General features: G+C 40.1%; 1 protein-coding gene across 5 annotated transcripts in view; it reads left to right on the top strand.

Moving 5' to 3' along the window:
• Window positions 1-7,335: 7,335 nt before the first annotated feature.
• DENND1B (DENN domain containing 1B) overlaps window positions 7,336-20,264 on the top strand; it is a 165,260-nt gene continuing 152,331 nt past the window's right edge. For all 5 annotated transcript variants that reach the window (XM_014250801.2, XM_005521254.3, XM_014250800.2 and 2 more), the window contains exons 1-2: window positions 7,336-7,399; window positions 10,203-10,267. In XM_014250801.2, the coding sequence (XP_014106276.2) occupies window positions 7,383-7,399; window positions 10,203-10,267 (82 nt within the window). In that variant the 5' untranslated portion in view covers window positions 7,336-7,382. The remainder of the gene's footprint in view (window positions 7,400-10,202; window positions 10,268-20,264) is intronic.

Below are 20,264 nucleotides of genomic sequence, written 5' to 3'. Positions count from 1 at the left end.
TTCCTTAAATACCTGCCATATGCCCACATTAGGATTCATACACTACACAGGGATATAGTTTTTCCTTTATAGAAAAAAAAATAATTAGTTTTGTTAGAGGGCATTTACTTATTCCTAAGAAGAAAGGTTGGCATTGCTGAATTACCTTATGGAATTAATTATGAGCAAAGCACCCTCAACAAAACATGACAACAAATCACTGGTCAAAGAACCTGGCAGTGGGGGCTCCCCATTATGTCAGCCACAACATTAGAAGAGAGTTATGGATATTCTGCAGGATCTTTTGATAGACGAAACCATACTGTGATTTTTAATCTTTCAGTGCAAGTAAATACACTGTCTCCATTGGCTATTTGTAAATTATATACTGTTTGTAGAGCTGAGAGACTGGCTTTTTTATAGCTAATTTTCATATAAAACATCTGCCAGTATATACTCTTCTATCTGTGTGCTAGTGCATAAATAGGGCCTTAATCCATGGCAAGTACATAGCTGAAAACTGTTCTTTTATTATTTAGGATTCCTTGATTTACTGCTTGAATTTTTTTTGTTGACACGGCAGACAGTTTCTAAAGCAGCCTAGAAACTTTTAACACATCATTTTAATAAAGTTCAGTTCCTAATTTTATGTACATTTGGCCTTACGATGATAAGTCCACATTCAAAAGATTACAAGAGTATGAAATTTTTATGTCTGATAACAAAAATTCATACTGCTTTGAATAGAACTTTTTAAAAAAGCTCCATCATAGTTTTAATGAGTACCAGATTCATCAGGTAGCCTGCAACTTGTAGCATTTAAAATATACATTTGAGAAGTATGAGGAGTATATTCTTGCCTAAAGAGAAGAACCAAATTTATTCAGCAAGAAAGAGTTCAATATGGTAAGAAATTTTTACTTGCAAATTACTTGAATGAGTGATTTCCTTCTCCTGAATCCATGCATATTGAAAGATGCTGCCTGACCCTGCTGCTTCACTAAAAGATTCTTCCTTAAGCAAACTGTCTGCTGGGATGAAAAAATCTCAACAATAATCACTGAATGTGAAAAAGGGTTGGGTATATTCCCTTAATATTGCCATCAGTGTTTCTTGAAACTTTCTTAGAGTTTTGGTTTTTTACTATGCAAAGTTTCTTTCTTTCTTCTGTCATTTCTTTGAAGTTACAAACAGGGAGGCCAGCTGCAAGGTGTCTGACTTGCATCTAAACTGGAACTGGGCAAAGACCACCCCTTGTTTTCAAACACTGCTATGAATAATCAGCATCCAGTGGAAAGCACTTGATATTTGCTGGCTCAAGGCTGGATTTGGGCAACAGACCTGAAAGGTGGCTTATTCTGCTGTTAGATTCTGCCAGCTGTCATGTCTGAACAAATTAGAAATCCACCCAAATTGTCTATTAATTGAAATTAATATGCATAGAAATATTACTTATGTTTAATTTCCAAATTAATTTGCATCTAAACAACTGATAAGGCATCCAGACTTCATAAGTAAAGCAAATGTCTGGTTAAACTTTACAAAGGCTTCTAAATATTTACTAAATGCATACTTCACATCTCCTGTAGATTATGATGCAAATCTATCTAAAAACAAAAGGTATTATGGATCGGACTGCAAAGATTTGCAAATACTACCAGTAAACCAAATGCTGAGCTAATACAGATGTATCATAAACATTTACAATTTTGAGTGTCTTATCTCTCAAAGCTCTGTAGTTTGAAGTTATGTTCATAAAAGTTCCCCCATCTCCTTTGTTAAACTCATAATTAAAGTTGACCTGATTATGAAGGCCTGCTGTCTCAGGGAGGATACATTGTTGGGAGGACACATTGATTAGAAAGCCAGGGAATCCTCATTTCCATCCAAGAAATGATCTCTGCCCAGGAGTCTACTGTTTAATTAATGAGTGTGTTTACCTGGGTGTGTGAGTTTGGGCAGATTAGCCTTTGCACACAACCTGGCAGCAAGGACACCTGGTGGAATGTAGCATCCCTGAACCTTAGCAGCAATGTAGCACAAGCATCACATGAAAGTCCTTACCCAGCCGTGGCGAGATGTCACTTTTGGTCATGTCCACCTTAAATCATCACCTGCTCTTAAACAAGAAAACTTAGAACCTTTTGCAGTACATTTTTGGATAAATAACATAGAAAGGTTAAAGAAGATGATCATGATCATGCAAGGAGTCAATAAAAATGTGGAATACTTGTAGACATGTATATTCTATGTATATATATGCATGTATTTAGTTAATAAACTTGACAGGCTTCTTGAAAGAGACCTACTTCAAATCTTGAAAGAGAGCATCTTTAAAGAAACTGAATGATGAAATCACATAATGTAGCTATGTGGTGTTTTTTTTAATGTGGTGTTTTTTTTAAAAAGTATTTTGTCTTTCAGTATTGTCTCATGACAATATTGTGGCTAAGAAGTTAAATGGGGAAATTGATGTTTATGAATTTGGTAGTTTGGAAAACTTTGCATAGGGGAGATGACAGTCACTCATTTACACATTGGGATGGGTGTGTGTAAGATTCAGATAAGGTGATAAAACCCCCAAACCTCCAACCCCATTAAAAAGGGGCTGAGAGCAAACTCTCATTGTAAGAGATGCTTTTCAAGTCTGTGAGGTGTGACAAGGTGATTATATTGTTAGGAGATGATAGGCGCTGAGATAACATAAACCTACTTTAACTTATTTGAAGGAACAAGGATTAAAACAGACCCAAGTACACTCAGGGATGCGTGAAGAAGTAATTCTTGATACAAGGTATAAACTGCAGATCATATCAAAGTATTCTAAAAAAATAGTTATTATGGCCATAGAGTGGGAAACTTCATCGTTTTTGATTTTGCTATTTTTGACAAACCCATTGGTGTTCCCAGGGGAGAACATCTCTTTCAGCAAGCTCTGCTAATGATGTTCTGAAGGAAATCTCTTTATGGGTTTCAGCAGCACTTAAGAGGATGATCACTTTATTAGTAGTATGCTTTACTATTAAATTAATTGCACCTGGCTAATGAGGAATTCTGCAATACTTAAGATTCCTTAATTGACAATATTATGTCAATTACAGCTGTATGCTTCAGCTTATAGTAATGTTGAGTGTTTTCTACCTCTCAAAGCCTTGCTGGAGTTATTTGGGATGGGAGATTTAGATCTGTACAGAGTTGGATTCAGTCAGTGATCCCTAAACCCTTTTATTTCACAGGGTGGCATTGGTGTGTAGGGTAAATTCTGTTTCGTGTGCTCCCTGTGAATCTCCCTGCAAAAATCATGGTGCTTGCAGTTTTTATTAGGAGGATTCAAATACCCCCATGCTAAATACTGAACAGAAGATATTTTTTCTTCAGAGGTTTTGTGCTTTTGCCTTCTCTCTGTCCCTTTTCTGCCTTCTGTGCAAAGAAAATCACTCCATGTGTGAAGATAGTGGTATCAACTTAAAAAAAAGTAATTGGCTTCTCGTGGAACTTCTCTTCCTTGCTCCACTCTTTCCAAGTGACATGATATGTGACCATTTTTTGTCTGTTTCTCATCTCTCTTTTGGAGATCTTAACCCTGCTTTGCACCACTTTTATAGACCCAAACCCACATGGTTTTGATTTGGCAGAGAATGGCAAATTGCTAACAGAAAGGATGTGATGCTTGTATTGGCATTTTGCTTGGTGTTTTGCATCTGCATCTCCTGTTGTGTCCATATTGAGCTTGGTTGTAGACTAGAAACTATGTTCTGTGGGGTTTTTTTGGCTGATAGCAAATGTCATGAGGTTTGGGTATCTCATGAGGTTTAGTAAGACCAAGTGCAAGGTGCTGCTGGAGTCCAGAAGGGGCCACCCAGTTGATCAGAGGGATGGAGCACCTCTCCTGTGAGCAGGGGCAGAGAGAATTGGGTTTGTCCAGCCTGGAGAAGAGAAGGCTTTGGGGTCATCTAATTGCAGCCTTCCAATTAAGGAGCCTACAAAAACATGGACAGGGACATTTTACAAGAGCATGTAGAGACAGGGCAAGGGGAATGGCTTCAAAATTAAATACAGTAGATTTAGATTACGTATTATGAATAAATTATTTGCTCTGAGGGTGGTGAGGCACTGGCACAGGCTGCCCAGAGAGGCTGTACATGCCCCATCCCTGGAAATGTTCAAGGACAGGTTGGATGGGGCTCTGAGCAACTTGGTCCAGGGGAAAGTGTCCATGCCCAAGGCAGGGGACTTGGAACTAGATCTTCCAACCCAGGTCATTCCATGATCCTTGAGATGGAGCTGCCCTAATGGCACTTCCATTCTCTTCTTATCTGATTCAGATGAAGTAGACTATTGGATTTTTTTTATTTTTCATTTGGCCTCTTACTCCAAAGCATTAATAAATCTGGAGAAAATTAAGGCTTGTAGGTCAAATTCAATTTATGTCAGAGCTCTTTTACTGCCAGTACATAAGAGCTGAACTGTGTAAGTATTTGTATCAGTTTTAAAGCTCCTTGAGACTGGTAAAAATGAAGACTAATGAATATTCACCACTGATAAACTACAATGGAAGACTGAGTAGGAATCTTAGTCTATAAATTACCTGTTTTTCAGTTGCTCTTATCTACAAAACAAATGTACATCTCCCCTACCTCCAGCAAATATCAGTTATATCAGTTCCTCTGCAAATATTTTAGATATAATTTAGGTCGAGATCAACCATTTTCATGTTATGCAAAACATAAAGAAAAAGGCTTTGTGTCTTCTGGATTATGTGTATCTGATTCTGAAAAGTCCAAGTATCAGTTGCTTCATGGCTCTAATTTGGAATGGAAAACCTGAGTAAACAAAAGTAAACTACACTCAGAATAAGTGTAGAATAAAACAAAATAATACATTTTCTGCATATCTAGAGATTTTGCCTTCAGTTTTTCCTTCTTCTTTGACTGTCTTCCAAAGAACAGCTGAAATGAAGGCAGCAGCAAGAGGTGGTTTTGAACACCAACACATTTCCTAAAGCATCATATTTCAATAAAAGCTGCTGCTGCAAAACAGTCTTGAAAACATGAACTAAGTGTAACCTGGGCAGAGATATCTGTTTAAGCTTTCATAGAGTCTGAAATAATAGCTCTGAGAGATGTGAGCCTCATCTCAACAGGGTGTTCTCTCATATGCCTTCTATTTTAAACTTGAACTTTCTCTACTCTTCCTGCTCTTCCAGGCAGGCGAGGTTTAGTCACTGCATGCAGTCAATTTCCTCCAGTGACAAGGCATGTATTTATTTTAGGAAAGAAACCCTACCTATTTTTTCTCCAATTATGATAAAATTAAATCTAAGGGACCCAATGCTCCTATCTGCCAAGACAGACCCTACTCCATGAGTGGCTGGAATTGCATGGTAGATCAGCTTGACAGGCTGCTAGACTGCTCTTCTGCCTGCAAAAGTGGCCAACATCAGATTAGAAGAGAGAAGTAAACACACACTAGACTTATAAAATATTTATTGTAATTCAAAATACAGATTTACTGAGGTCCCTTTTTTTGGTGTGGGGGGGGAGTATTAGGGTTTTTGGTTGGTTTTTTTTTTTTTTTTGCTTTCTTGTACCACTCAAATGGAAATTTTCCACAAGTAAAACATGTCAGTATTTAGATAATCATCTGATCCAAATTAAATCTTGTTAAATTATTGGCCATTTTTTGAAGAAGAGACTTTCAAATTCTGTGTGCTTTATAGTAGGTCTGAGGGGAGGGCAGGCAGAAAGACACAGATATATGCATGACTGTGGTTGTGCCTCATATCCTTCCCCATGTGCTGCTTCTCCTGTACCCAGCTTTACCACATGCTGATGGAGCTCTTCTGGTACTGTAACATCCCCGGGTGCTGGATGCCTTGCTCTCCCCATCCCCTTGCTAGAGCAGACATGGGCATTACTCCTTTCTCTCCTGGCTATTTAGTCCAGGCTGATCCCACTGGAGAAATTCAATTTAACAGTGGGTGAATTAATGCTGCCTGCTGTGAGGGCCTCTCATGGTCTACAAAAATTCACATTTAACATTATTTTTTCTAAAAAACTCCTGAGCTACATGAAGTGTGTGGTTATATGTTAAGGATACAAAGCCCCAAGCAATTTTGTTTACTTCAGTGAGAGTTGCAAGTACTGGCTGCTAAAACATAGCCAAAAATTACAGCACAATGAGGACTGGGAAAGTAAGTACTTGAAACACAGGAAAATCCCCAAGCTAAGGTTACTGCTGCAACATTCAGTTCTTTTGTTGCACATCTATACAGTTTATTATTAGTTAATCTATGTCCTGTGAGATGTGTAGGATGTGCAATGAAGCCAAAACAATATTGGTTTGGAGAAGTTAATATTTGTAATTTCCTGACTTTTGAATATTTGATGTTTTAGCCCCAGTAATGCACTAATGCTCTTTTATGTGTTTAATTTATAATTGGCTTGAATTTTTTTCATCTTTTCAACTGTTGATGCGCTGATTAGTTTCTGGAGGAAGAGTGAAAAGAATGACGTTTTTTCTTTGGCCCACTACCACAGAATCTATTTTATGCACTTTTTCATTGCAGTGTTACTATGTTGGTGAGGGAAACTTGCTGTAGGTGGGAATTTGGCTGCTCAGTGCCTCTCAGATGAACGAATCTTGGAAGCCTCTCAAGTACGGCGTTATTTTTATTTCATTTCCAAACTCGAGGGAAGCACTCGAAGATTGAAAGCTTTTTATGTTGTGTTCACAGGACGGTGGGTTTGCTCCAGCCATCCCCCGCTGCACCAGCTCCTCAGCAGTTTTGGAGAGCGTTTGTTTAGCACTCAATAAAAACAAAAGCTAAGCAGATTACCGTAGGTCAAATAAACATTTATGACCTTTAGTACGAAAACCTCCATTTTCCAGCTGTGCATAAAGAACGTAGAAGGGCTGCTACCACGCGTCAGTGCAGACACCAGCCGGACTCATCCTCCGAGCTGCTTTAGCAGCGGGTGCAGGTGCCCGTGAGGTGACACACGACGGTCCCTGCCCCACCTGCCGGGCTTCGGGCAGGGTTCGCCGTGCCCCGCGCACCTGCCGCGGAGGGCACGGCCTGCCCGCCCTCCCCCACCGGCCTCAGGTGACACCAAGCCCGGCGGCTCCCCGGGCCGCCGCGGAGCTTCCTGGTTCCCAGAAGGTGCCGGAGCGGCTGCAACAGGAACTGAGAGACGGGGGAGGAGGCGGTGCCGCCGCTCCGCCGCAGTCGCGGCCCGAGCCGGGGGAGCGGAGCGGAGCAGCCATGGGTCGCCGCCCGCCGCGGCGCTGAGCCGCCCCCGCCGCCCAGCGCTCGGCGGCCGGCGCTGCCCCTTCGCCCCTGCCGGGCGGGGCGCTTGTCCTTGGGGGCGCCGGGGCCGCCGCTGGGGGCCCGCGATGTGACCATGGACAGCAGGTTCAAGTGAGTGCTGTGTGCGCGGGGCCGCGGCGGGGCTGCCGGGCGCGGCGGGCCGACCCGAGCCTCCGCTGCGGCCAGGCGGCGAGCAGGCCCCGTCGCAGCCCCGGTCTGCCGGGCCCGGCGTGCGGCGGGCGGGGACGGGAGGAGGGGGAGCCCACCCGGCGGGAGCGTGCGAGGGGCCGGGCGCGTCCGCCGCGGCCGCTGAGTGACAGCGGGAAGGGCGGGCGGCAGGAGCCGGGGCAAGGCGGGACCCGCGGCGCGGGGGGAGCGGCGGCGGCCCCCGACCCGGCCTGCGGCGGCGGGAAGAAGGAGAAGGAGGAGGGGGAGGCAGCCCCGCCGGCCTCTCCCCCGCCCCACGCCGCCTCCCGGCCCTGCGGCGGCCCCGGCACCGCCCGCCCGCGGCGGCGCGGGGGAAGCGCTCGGCAGCCGCCGGCCCGGCCGGGCAGAGGCCCCGGCGCCTTTCGGGCTGTGCCCGGTGAGCGGGGCCCGTGCGGGGGTGGCAGAGCGGTCCCGAGGCTACCAGGCCCAGCGGAGCTGCCCGCAATGCCCCTGCCCGCCGCGGGCCGAGCCTATTGTAGGCATCCCTTTAGGAGATCGCAGAATTGTCAGGGTTGGAAGGGAGCTCTGCAGATCTTCCCGTCTGCTCGCCTTGCCAAGGCAGGGTCATGTAGAGTAGGTGACACAGGAACACTTTCAGGTAGGTTTGGAACGTCTCCAGGGGAAGACTCTACGACCTTCCTTGCTCTGCCACCCTCAGTGTAAAGAAGTTCTTCCTCATGTTCAGTGAAGCTCCTCGTGTTCTAGCTTATGGCCATGGTGCTTGCCGACCATCCTTCTGCCATTACGGCATAGCAGGTGCAGAAGAGGTGTTTTGGGTGTTCGGGAGCACTGCCCTCCAGGCTACCCTCCGGCAGCGGCCGCCTCTCTCGTGACATTGAAAGTGACAAAATGTTACACGCGGGTTTCGGCAATTGACAAACAGCTCCGTGTCCATACGTGCTCAGTGAGCAGGCTGGCACCACCGGGCTGGCAGGGAAACGAGAGACGAGAGACGGGCTCACAATTCCTAGATTAGTTTGACACATTTTTGACACTTCTGAGCGTAGTGGGATGTGAAGAGTAAACTTAGAACATTTTCCTGCAAAAGCAGCTTTAGAGTACTACAGTGAAAGACAGAAGGCAGTATTTCAAAGAGCTTTTTTTCATGAGTGTAATTCAGCTAGGAGTTGAGTTATAAGCACTCATTTCATGATTGTAACACGAATTGATTAGAAGCCCAACCTGAGAGGATAAACCCAAGGGCCAAGCTAGACCAATGCTATGGGGAGATGTAATTTCTATTAAATGAAGGATTTTTGTGGTTCAGTTTTCTAGGTGACTCAACCTTATCACAGCCTTATCAGTTTCATTATGAACTTGCTCACCAGCCAGAGGAGCAATGGGCAGTTTAACACCAGGGTAAATCTAGTGTATTAGATGTACTAAAGAGTACATCTCCAATGTCCTGGATTTAGGCTGTTGTAACTCAGACCAGAATTTAATCTCCTGTACTCAGGATCAGTCAGTACAGGATTTCTCCAATAAAATGCTTTAAAATGCAAGGAAAGAGTGTGATATGGGCAGGTTATGTCTTCATAGTCTGAACTAGACTATAATTGCATATCTCAATTGATGATGGTGCTGAGGTCAATGAAAGCATGTACTGAATCAATTAATTTGTGACAGCTGAGTTTTTCCCTAGCTCAGCCTTTGGATTTCATTTAAAACTTTATTTAAAGAAACAACATGTTAATTTGCTGTATGCTTTATGTGAAGCATTCTAGAAACCTGGGACCAAGTCTTGGTTTTTGGGTTTTTTTTAATGCCTGAATCTTCAGCTGACTTCAGTGGGAGTGTTACACAACACAGGAGTTCAAGCATGAGCCTTTTATGTGGGCTAAATAGATAATTGATCTGTGTGCGGTTATACCGCTTGTTTTTAATATAAATAGTAGTGTGCTTGGTAGGCAGAGAGGGGTGGATGGTATGGTAATGGCATTTAGACCTGTTTCAATGAATATGTAGTTTGGGATTAGGTTGAATGTTAATTGCTGTTGGCACATGCAGTTTGTTATTATCATCAGGTGGAAGAGGCGCCGGTCCTCACACACAGCGCCCTCGATGGCTACTGCAGATAGGGAGGCTCCCTCTCCCTGGCTAGCTCCGGCTTCTGTCCATCCCTAGTTAATGCACTCGCCTTGGCTCTCGAAGTGAATCATGACTGAGGTTCAGCTTTTAAAGTCCCAGCTGGTGATCAATATCTGGTGAAAGAGGAAGCCAAACGATTCTCGGCCTTGGCGCGGTAATCAGATGCATTTAAAGGATAGTGGCTGAACACAGGGAATTAAAATGGAAGTCTAATGATGGGCTATTCCTATTTAGTAGAAGTAAGACAAAACTTCAGAAAAGGCTGCCTGTGACTATTAATGTTGCAGATTGATTGATTGATAAGGAGTGTAGTAGCTCTTTTTTCTTAACTGTTAGATGGGGTACGGTGGAGTGCTATAAAAGCTATTTGATATATAAGGCAATGACAAGATCACATAAATAAATCACACAGTTTAGCTTGTTTATCTTTTTTATTCCTTTCTTAAGGTGATATAGGGAAATATGACTTTTTCGTTCTTCCTTAGAACTAATCTGAGTACTAATTTTGTTTAATGATATTTTAATTCTATTTATTCTATAAAAAGAATGGAAAGGATATAACAGTAGAAATAAGATCTGAAATATGTGTATGATAATTGGTTGTGTTTGTTTCTTTTAGGGAAAATCCAGAACGTACCTTTGATTTGGTACTGAAAGTAAAATGCCAAGCTTCAGAAAAAGAAGGTAATACACTATGTGCCTATGATATTTATATAGAGAAATGAGAGCTGGAAAAAAATACTTGGCATCCCAATCTAGTGTTATTTTATACTTTGAATTGCTTTTGGACTGAGATTGTGTTAGAATATGCCTATGATTATTTTGTTGCTTTTTAAAACCTATTACTTTATAGTTGTTGTCGGGTTTTGTTATGTTTTCATTTTAGCTGTTGTAAAGATATTTTTGTTCTGTGTGATATATTTGGAAAACTTGGACTTGAAATGTATTTTCTGCTCTTAAAATGTTGATTTTGTGTAAGATTTCATTTTAGAAGAACAGTTGACTTCTGTCTATCAGGGAATGTTAATTTTGATCAGTGCGATAAAGAGAAAGTAAGTTATTTTCTGAAAAACAATAGGAAGTGACTTTCTTTGTAGCTCATGTTTGGCAGCTGCCTTGATTTGCTACACCATACAACTAGCATTGAGAGCTACCTTGAGCTTGTATTAGCCGTCACTTTCACATTTCTATAAACATGAGGTAAAAGAGATGTAGTAGCGCAAGAGTTGTCCGAGAGAGGCTTTTTTCCTCTTGGGTAAAAAGAAGATGGGCTTTCCAGTACTGAAATTAAAGTGACCTCTTGAAAGTCCAGTGGGGGAACTCAGTTCATGTTCTCATCCAAGAGTGTTGGCCTTACAAAAGAAAAGGGAGCGGGGGAGTCTTTTCTGGGTTGTATTGTAGTCATGTTAGTCTGTGACAGCTGTGTCTTAATCACAACTGCAAAAACAATAAGCTACATCTTAAAATAGACTATATTTCTTATCCTGCTGTGTTAATGGATACTGTTTCCAGAGTTGACTACTTTAACAAGTAATAGGCCTGTAGAGGTTTATAGCCCCAAACTTTTGTGCTCTTTTTTTTTTTTAAGCTAAACAATTGTAGTTCTTCAGGTCTTTTAATTATTTTTGTGACCAGCCAGCATCCTTCAGTTTATCGCCCGCTTCTTTTATTTGCTGTTGGTATTGTCATAGTTTAGCAAATCAGGTGGACTTTCCTAACTGATCATTATCGTGGCTTGTATCACAAGGCACTCTGCTTTCTTTTCTCTCCCTTTTGCAGTTTTTTGCCTTAGTGCTTTCATAGATGATGTCTGAGAACCCTGCTTAGCTACTTGACTTTGGATCTGTTCCTTCTTGCATTGTGCTTTTGGTCTCTGTCTCCACTCAATATTCCTTCCTGGGGGTCTGTTCACATCTTGGCCTAGGCCCAGCTTCAGTCTGCAGATTTTATTCTCTTTCTTCCTTTCCCTCCTGAGATCTAGAGTGTTGGTAATTCTTCCAGGTGTTTATCTTGAAATCTTGAAAAATGTGGGCTTTTTTCTTCTGTGATCCTTTTAATTCCTTTATCTCCTGTTTGACTTCTCATTTTTCTTGCGTATCTTTTTGTCGTAAGAAACCACTTCTCATCGCATACAGCTCTGTGAATGACTGCCTACACCTGAATTTTGGTCATAGGCACTTCCCTTGCCTCTCTTGTTTGGTAGTTTTGCTGCTTATCACTTGTCCTCTGTGGAGGGGAGCATCTTTAAGAAATCTGTGTTTCTTCTTGCACTGTGACACAGGTTAATGTGAAGACTGTGTTTGTGACTATATTGTAGTTGCATTTTCTACCCTTCCCCTTTTTGTTGTAATTGCTTCTATACTGTGTAGGCTTAGTTTCTCTTGGTTCATGGGCTGACCAAAGACAGGAAGGAGGTTTGATACCAGTAATTTTTTGGACTCTGCAGTGTGTAACTGGTGAGCGGCTTAGGGGTCTTTAGCTGGCCTGGAGCTTGTGTTGATTTTTGCATGCATCCACAGATGAGGACAAAAGTACAGTTCCCTTTTGCCAGTCTGACAATTCTGGCTGAATATTCTAGTTACCATCCTGTTATACTTGGTGACCCATCTGGGATTTGCTTTAATGTCTTTCATATCATATCTAATTCAGATAACAAACTCACTCCAGTGAGGTCTTGACATCATATTTACATATGGTATTATGAGCACAGTGATGTATCAAATTAATATATCTGAATGTTAAAGTTCTCTAAAGGAAAGTCACAAGGGACAAAAGTGTATTGTCTTCACTGCCACTTTAGAAATGGAGCACAGGGCTTGTCATGCAAAACAGGGAGCTTTCAAGGTTGGTTTATTATAAGGCCTAACAAATTTGACAGTTACCCTGTATTGTAGGTCTTGCCTTTAAATAGATTTTCATGCTAGGATAATCTTCTGACTATATCATACTTGAAAACGTGATCCATTCACCTGGTTATTTGCTGATGCCTCTTTCTTTCTTATGAAAGAGATTTGTGTTTAAATAGAGGCTTTCTCCCTCGCATCCCATCTGCTCCTTGTACTTGATCCCGAAGCTATGTCAGGACTGAATTTGTGACATCACTGTCACCAGTGTTGCCGTGGAAATATCACAGCCACAAAATTATGATCTCCCTGCATGAGTGAGCCGCAGGAGAAGCCAACTTAGGAGAAAGGAAGACCTTAATGCGACCTGTGTATCTCTAATAAGCCTTTCCTTTCCAAGCTTTGCTGTAGTCTGCTATTAAAATGCTCCTGCATTTTAATTTCTCTGCCAATGTGTAACTGTTCTAACAAATCAAAATCGAGGTGGCCTTACTGCATGTGGAGCTCTTACTAAGATGCTTTTATGAGGATGCTAAATGCCTGCAACAATGTGACATGATGAAGAATTTTGCTGTTAAAACTGTTTAACACTTTCAGAAAAGTATTTTTTCTTAACTTCTTAATTACAACATACCTCTCAAGGAATGTCAGTTTTTCAGATGTTACATCTAGGACTGTTCCAGCTGTGAAGGATCATACATACATAAAATGCAGCAGTATATAATTTCTTATATATGTTAAGAAGTTTGTTCTTCAGTTATTCCACTAATTATTTTCAGCATAGGTGTTTACATTGAGTAGAAACCAAAGAGGTTCCATGTAGGTTAATATGAATTTATCAGCTCATGTTTGGTAGGTAGCTCTTGAATTGGTTACAAGCTCAGTTGTGCTAGCATGTATTTATTTATAGCTGGATGAAAATTTTGTTTCCCACTGGATACATGGTTTTTGGATTTTTTTAGGATTTAAGAGAAGCTTACATACTTGAATATTTGTTACTCTGTTTTAAACTACAGGAGTGCACAGTAGCATTGCTAGAACAGTGATCCTCCAACCCTTTCCTCGAGCAGGATAAAAAAAAAGGATACTCTGTACTAAAGTATTCTCATAATTCCCTCAACAGTTTAGGATATATTTACTGATATGTTTACTGTATTTTCAGAATACTTCTCCAAAGAGGAGACAAAACCCTTAAGACCAACAATGGATTGTAGCCCAGATCATGACTTTGAGTCCTTTGCAGTGCTGAGGGTAGTAAACATCAATTAAGTAACTAGTTGATGCAACAACTTTTGCTTATGAAAATTTATAACCTGTTTCTCACAAAGCTTTGAGATGAATTAGCTTCTGCTCAGCAGAGTTTGCTAAGTGACTGAGACATAAGTGCTAAGCTATTCTAACAGCCTGGTATTTGTTAATTGTGTGAATTTGTCTTGCATTGTGAGTAGCACCTTACAGAAAAAGAAGTTTTACGCTGCCTATCAGGCAGTTGCATATTTTTGTAATTCTTTTCTGTGTTATTCCTTAATGAACAGCAAACAAGAAAGAGCATAAATGTGTGCTCAATTTAATATCAGCAGCAGGCCTTCTGTATTAAATTTTCACTTATGGACCCAGAGGGCAACTTGATATTAACAATATTGGTAATATTACCAACAGATATTACCAAAACTGCTGTGTTATTTTAAGGACAAGAATTGCTCTTCAGCTTTAGGGTGAAAAGTGTTTTGCACTTTGGGCTGAATCACCCTTACTGGGTATCAAGAGTAAAGCAGTGGTGCAGTTGTCCTAAGTGCACAGTCTATCATAAGGCAATTGCTCAACATCTTCATCTACAGCGACTTTACTCTTCTCCTGGTGCTCTTTTTTCCCTTGAAAATCACACTGCAGCTGGCACTGGAAGGTGTGCTGGAGCCTGGGAATTGTCTGAACAAAGCTGTCTGCAGCTTCTTTTTTGCCATCCAGATCTTTCCATCATGAAAAGTAAATTGAATTTTTGGAAGGTTGATGTTTCTGAGCTTTTCCAGAGGACATGTCCAAATTAATAATGCCATTTTAATCTTTGTGAGGAGTGCATATTTATCTGTGTATCTATGAGTACACAAGCATGTACAGGTTGTGCATACATACCTCTAAGTCTGGACTGTGGATTTGAATTAAATGGGCAGAAATGAAGTTGGCAATTTAACTCGGTCTGTAAATTTTATAACTTGTGCATTGGTTTTGTTAAAACTGGGTTGCAGATGCAAAGGGCAGTGCAGATACAGCAGCCAGCAGAAGAAAAGCGATGTGAAACAGCTTCTGTGAACATAGTCTTCAGCATTTCTGTCCACAGTTTCCCAAGAAGATGACTCAGATTGGTTTCAGTGTGGTTAAGAGAGTGCTGTTTGCTACGCCTTTATTTTCTTTAATTATAGCACATAAAAAAAACAGCAAAAAGACTCCTTGGTGGCTGCAGGTAAATCCAAGAAGGGCAATCACCAAATACCAACACTGAATGTTGGGTTCTAACGCAGTCCTGACTGTTAAAGTTTTACTTGAAAACCCTTTTAAAGTACCAGTTCATTTTCTGTCCAATCTAAGAATAATTGTTGGAACACCCTTGAAATTTGGTTGCTTTGTCCCTATTTCTTTTTTAAATGCTAAGAAGTCTTACATAGCTCTAGGGTCAGATAATGTCATTTTCAGAGCAAGTGTTAAATAGGTTGTGTTGAATTGCATGAATAACTCCTGTTGTTTCTTTTTTCTTAAGGCATCATCTGCCAGAATGATAGTAAATAATAGTAATAATTTATCATTTAGTGATTAATTAATTAAATTTAATTAATTAAATTAAATTAAATTTATCATTTAGTGATGTGTGATCTCCAAATTATTTTTCTTTAAAGGGTCTTATATTCATTAAATTCTCAAAAAAAAGCCACAAATCCAGTTTAATTGTGTGTTGGTAGACTTAAAAACTGTATGCAAAAAGTCCAGGAATTAGTTCAAAAATACAAAATTCTTTGTATGAAGTTTGATTGCTCTCTGTTAAGGTAGTAACAAAATACATAAATCCAGAAAGGTCCCAATTCCAAAACCAAGTTTAATGCAGTTGGTAGTTTTGTCCAAGGGTAACCTGTCTTACTTTGGTAAGGTTTTGATTTAGAATCTTCTAAAGCTGCCCCTAGGATTGTGGACAGAGCAAGCGCTGCTTTTTTTTTTCTTTTGTTTTTTCTTCACTCTGGAGTGTTGTTAACCACATACTCTGAGCCAGTGGGTGTAACATGCTGATCAAGATTACTTTTTCTCTCTGCTGTACATTTTTTTTGTACAGCATCTCTTGAACCTGAATAAAAAGATAATTCTATCAGTGTAGTACATGAAGAAGTTTGCAGGATTTTTTTAAAGAGCAGTTAAAACTTTTGATGCAGTGTTTATATACTGCTAACCTTTTTCCCTGTTGGTTTTAGCTGGAAGGGTACTAAATAAGTACTGGTCCACAGAAAGTTAGGTTTCTCTACTTTCTTAAAGCATGGTCTGTTCTTCAGGTGACTATGGAGAGCAACTATATATTGCTATGAACTAGATAAGATTTTTTACAAGTCTCTCATTTATGTGTGTATTTTTAGTCTCCAATACTTTGTTAACATATCAGAATTTGGTTTACACTAATAAAAAAGGTGCTTTTTCAATTGATAAAATGTCATTTGAGAGCATTGGATATCTGCTTATAGTCTTAGCTTGGATGCAGCTTTCGTGTATTAAAAAAATAAAACTTTCTTTTTGTATTCTTCAGAAGTTTAATTGAGCTTAACATCCACTCTCCTGCCCCCCTGCCCCCACTCATTAACTCACATGTTGTTATTTAGGTTAATGCTATTTCCCTGTAGTGGTTTCTTGCTTTTCTGTTGAAATTTTGAAGCTAAAAAGGACATTTAATCTAGCCTGGTTCCTTATAGGCTTGCTTGATTAGGAGAAGAAAATGCCACAGTCTTTTGTTGAGGCTTATGTAAATGCTTTGAAGACAAAAGCAGGTAGAGCATCACTTTTGTCCTTTAGACAAAACCAAGGAATATAAGCCAGAGTTTGGCTAAAGTTCTCTTGTGTACAAACACCAAGCATAGCTGTAAATCCTTCATAAATTATAATCTTTAAACTCTCCACTTGTAATTAAATGAGTAATTTCACTGTGTTCAAATTTCTGGGATTTAATTGGAAAGCCCCGAGGGTATGAACAATGTCTTCTGTGTGTTTGGACTGTCACTAGTACGGTGGGTGTTGGAAAATTATGAACAACAAAACCAATTAAGACAAGAATGATTTTTCATCTAAGATAAAGATTGTCATTTTGATGCTTTTTACCTTTTCCTTCTGTTCTCCAGGGACTGAGAAATGCAGCATAGTCTCTCCAGCTTTCATTTCTCCACAGATGCAAAAATGTGGAGGAAAATGTAGCTACTTTTCAGTGTCCCATTTCCTACAGATCTTTTTTTTTCCACCAACCTCCAGAGATTCTTGGATGTATGTGTAATTCGGAGGTGGGTGCAGATATGTATGCGTAGGAGGGGAAGGGGTGAGAGCTGCTGAGGAAATAGGTCAAGGAAACCCTTTCTCCTATCTCGCCTGCATTTTTTACCAGGGTGAAGAGCCCTTAGTGGGGAGGGCTGACCCTGCTCCCCAGCAGCCAGAGGACAGTCCTGGGAGGAGTGGCAGTCTGCTCTACTGCAGAGATTCCAGCTGCAGTAATGTGGGGGTAGGCACTGTGCTATCAGTGCTGGTAGAGATGAATTATTCCCCTGCAGGCACTTGCCCGGCTGTGTCAGTTTTTCATGTAATGCCATATGCCACTTTCAGCAGTGTGATCAGGTTTTGGGCAGTGAAATTAAAAGGGAAAAGCTGGATGAGTTATGGAATACAAATACTAAGCTGGTATAAAAATGATTTTGTATAAAATTGAATAGAATTAACAAACTAGTATTAGTATAAGTAAATATAAGTTGAAAACAGCAATGTGTATAATGTAGTCAATCAGTATGGAAGTTGACGTTCTTGTGCTTTTTTCAAATTTAATTTTAGTTTCATTTTAGTACTTCACTATTTGAGATGGCTGCCTGGGGGATAGTTTGTGGGCTTTTAAATTGCTTGCATTCAGAAGTGTGAAGAGTTTGCATATTTTCCTAAGCTAATGTCAGCATGCTTCAGCCCTCCTACATACTGAATAGCCAGCCCATCGTACACAGAGATTTATCTTTCTTCAATGGGATATTTTATGCTGCTTCCTCTCTTTGTATAGTGTAATGACTTTTTTTTTTTTTTTTTAATGTATGGGGGATTTAAAATCTGCTGAAAAAACTTTGAAAACTGGTTAAACTTCCAAGATTTAAAATGCTTTTTTCTGGAAAAGCTGTAAGATGCTTGTCTGTCTACTACTAATTTGAAGAGGCTGAAGTGTAGGGTTTCCTGTCTGGTTAACAAGAACAGTTCTTTTAATTCTATTTCCTTTGCCACTGATGATATTATCTGGAGAATTGCAGATACATGTAGATTCATGTGCTCATAACCTAACTGTTGAAATAGATACTTCTGTTTATGAATAAAATAAAACATGATCAGCGCCACAAAGGGAAGAGTTACATTAGCGTTCGTGAAGGGCTTAAAAACCCTTGAAGCCAAGTAAAGTGCTATTTTTATTCCTTAAAGTAATGTAGTAAGAGTGATTTGAGCATAGCATTGCTTTGCAACTAATATATTAATAATCTGTATTTTTCATGTCAGGCTGACTCCAAGATCCTGGTAAAAACATGATATTTACAGCCAAATACTTAGGATGGAAGATTCTGTGTGTCTGACAGATAAAGTAATAAAATGCTGAAAACATTTTCTGATACTCACATTTAATATTTTTCCATGTATTTTAGAGTACTGTAGCTTTGTGCTTAGAACTGAATAATTTGGGTGAACAACAACTTTTTATATTTTGTGAATCTGGTTTAGGAGAAAATTTTAAAACTTAGCACTGAACTTTATATGGAAAATAGAAGAGAAAAAGCAGAAGTTAAGAAAAAAGGCCTGAACAAGATTTTGGGTGTGGTATCTGCGCTTCCTGCACTGCAAAAGCCAAGGCAGTGGTTTACAGTCATACTGTGTTCCTTTGCAAAATTCTCAATCCTTGTTTGGAAGGTTTTGTCCAAGTGTTAAATCCTTAATTAGAAACAAGGTTTGAACAACGCCCTTAGATGACGTTTCCTGAATCTGGTTTCTTTACACATTTGAATGGGTATTCAGATGTAGGTTAAAACCTAGCTAAAATTAAAAGCTTGTGTAGGAAAAGAGCATATAGTTAGGGTTTCTCTGGGAAATATTTTGAAAACTTTCTTAGTTAATGGCAAGTTTGATCATCATAGAGGCACAATCATCACAACCAAGGTATTTTGTCATAAATGGTTTAACACTGCATTGTTCCTTAAACTCAGAATGATAGAATGACACAAATACTTCCTATGCATCTGACTTTAGATTCTGTTCAATATCAAGGGTTTTATTTGTTATGCCACTTGAACCTGTATTAGAACACATATAAATATTGTTGTGTTGTCATTGTGTGGATGGGGTGAAATGTTTGCTTTTGGGAGGAGGCAGTTCTTCTGCTGTGTCAAAGGACTAGCTAAACACAAAAATCTGCTGTCTTAGTATTTAAATATTGGATGTTAAATATTGAATTTAACTGTATTGAGATAGTTGCACTTGACACAGAGAAGCAATGCTGATAATGATTATAGTCACAGGATTATTTCCTTTAGAAGTTATAAACAAAAGCTTAACATTTTAAGGCAGCTGTTTCCAGGAATGACATTATTACAGAACAGTGATACTTTTTATATCTTCAGGTTAACATGCAGAACAAAAAAAAAAAAAAAAAAAAAAAAAAAAGGTGTGCTTTGTGCTACAGTGATTGTGTTTGTGTTCTGTTTAAATGCAAAATAAGAAAAACTGGCAGTGTAAAGGTAAAGGACAAAGGTTGTGTGATGATTGCAAACTTACCTAGAAATCTGGAATTCTACAATGAGTTTGAAATAATGGAGTGAAACCACTGTGCCTTTAGAGTGTCAAGAGGGAAACAGTCACTGTAACTTAGTCTTCCTGGCAGGAGCTGATCCTTTATGTATCCTGTTCCCATCTTCTGGAGGCCATTTGACTCCTAAGCTGTTACTGCTGTTTGAGTTTCACTTCAAATAGCTGGCACTACTAAAAGCATGTGAGTGAAGCATCCTTCAAGCTTCTGGTGGCACCTGGCAGGCTGGCTCCGTGGGCATGCTCACCACCTAGCTGCTGGGGCTGCCTCTGGAGCTGACAGGAAAAGTTCATTATGCAAGTCAAACAGGGAGGAACCAATGGGATTTTCTTGCCATTCAACGTAGCATCAGCTGTTGATTCATCTCTTAGTGTTAATTTCAAGTATTTCATATTTGTTGAAGTAAATGTATTGCCAGTTCAGGAAGCTAAACATAGCTAGCTATGCCCTTGTTCTGTCTTACTATCTTCCCGTTGGCTTTGTGTTGGAATCTCCTTGGGTTTTGTTAAGCTCTTGTCCTGTTTCTGAAGAAATAGGTTTGACAACTGTGGTGATCTTTCCCAGTTTTCTGTTCACAACAAAATTTAGCTCCTAAGAAAGAACCCAAATATTTAAAATTCTATCCCTGTCGCCTGTGGGCACTTTGAAGTAGATTTGGAGATTAAATTTTCATTTTGTGTAAAGAAAATTCTGGCTAAAGACCACAATTGTACTAGATTGGTATAGTTAACAGTATTATGACACAGCAGAGGAAATTCTGACAAATTTTGTGTCCAGGAAAGAC

The sequence above is a fragment of the Pseudopodoces humilis genome, chromosome 10, assembly GCF_049639895.1.
Source record: "Pseudopodoces humilis isolate 2021_Gansu_Grassland_sample_001 chromosome 10, ASM4963989v1, whole genome shotgun sequence".
NCBI classification, from domain to species: Eukaryota; Metazoa; Chordata; class Aves; order Passeriformes; family Paridae; genus Pseudopodoces; species Pseudopodoces humilis.
Note: the sequence above shows the minus strand (reverse complement) of the source record. Positions and strands in the feature narration are given on the sequence as shown.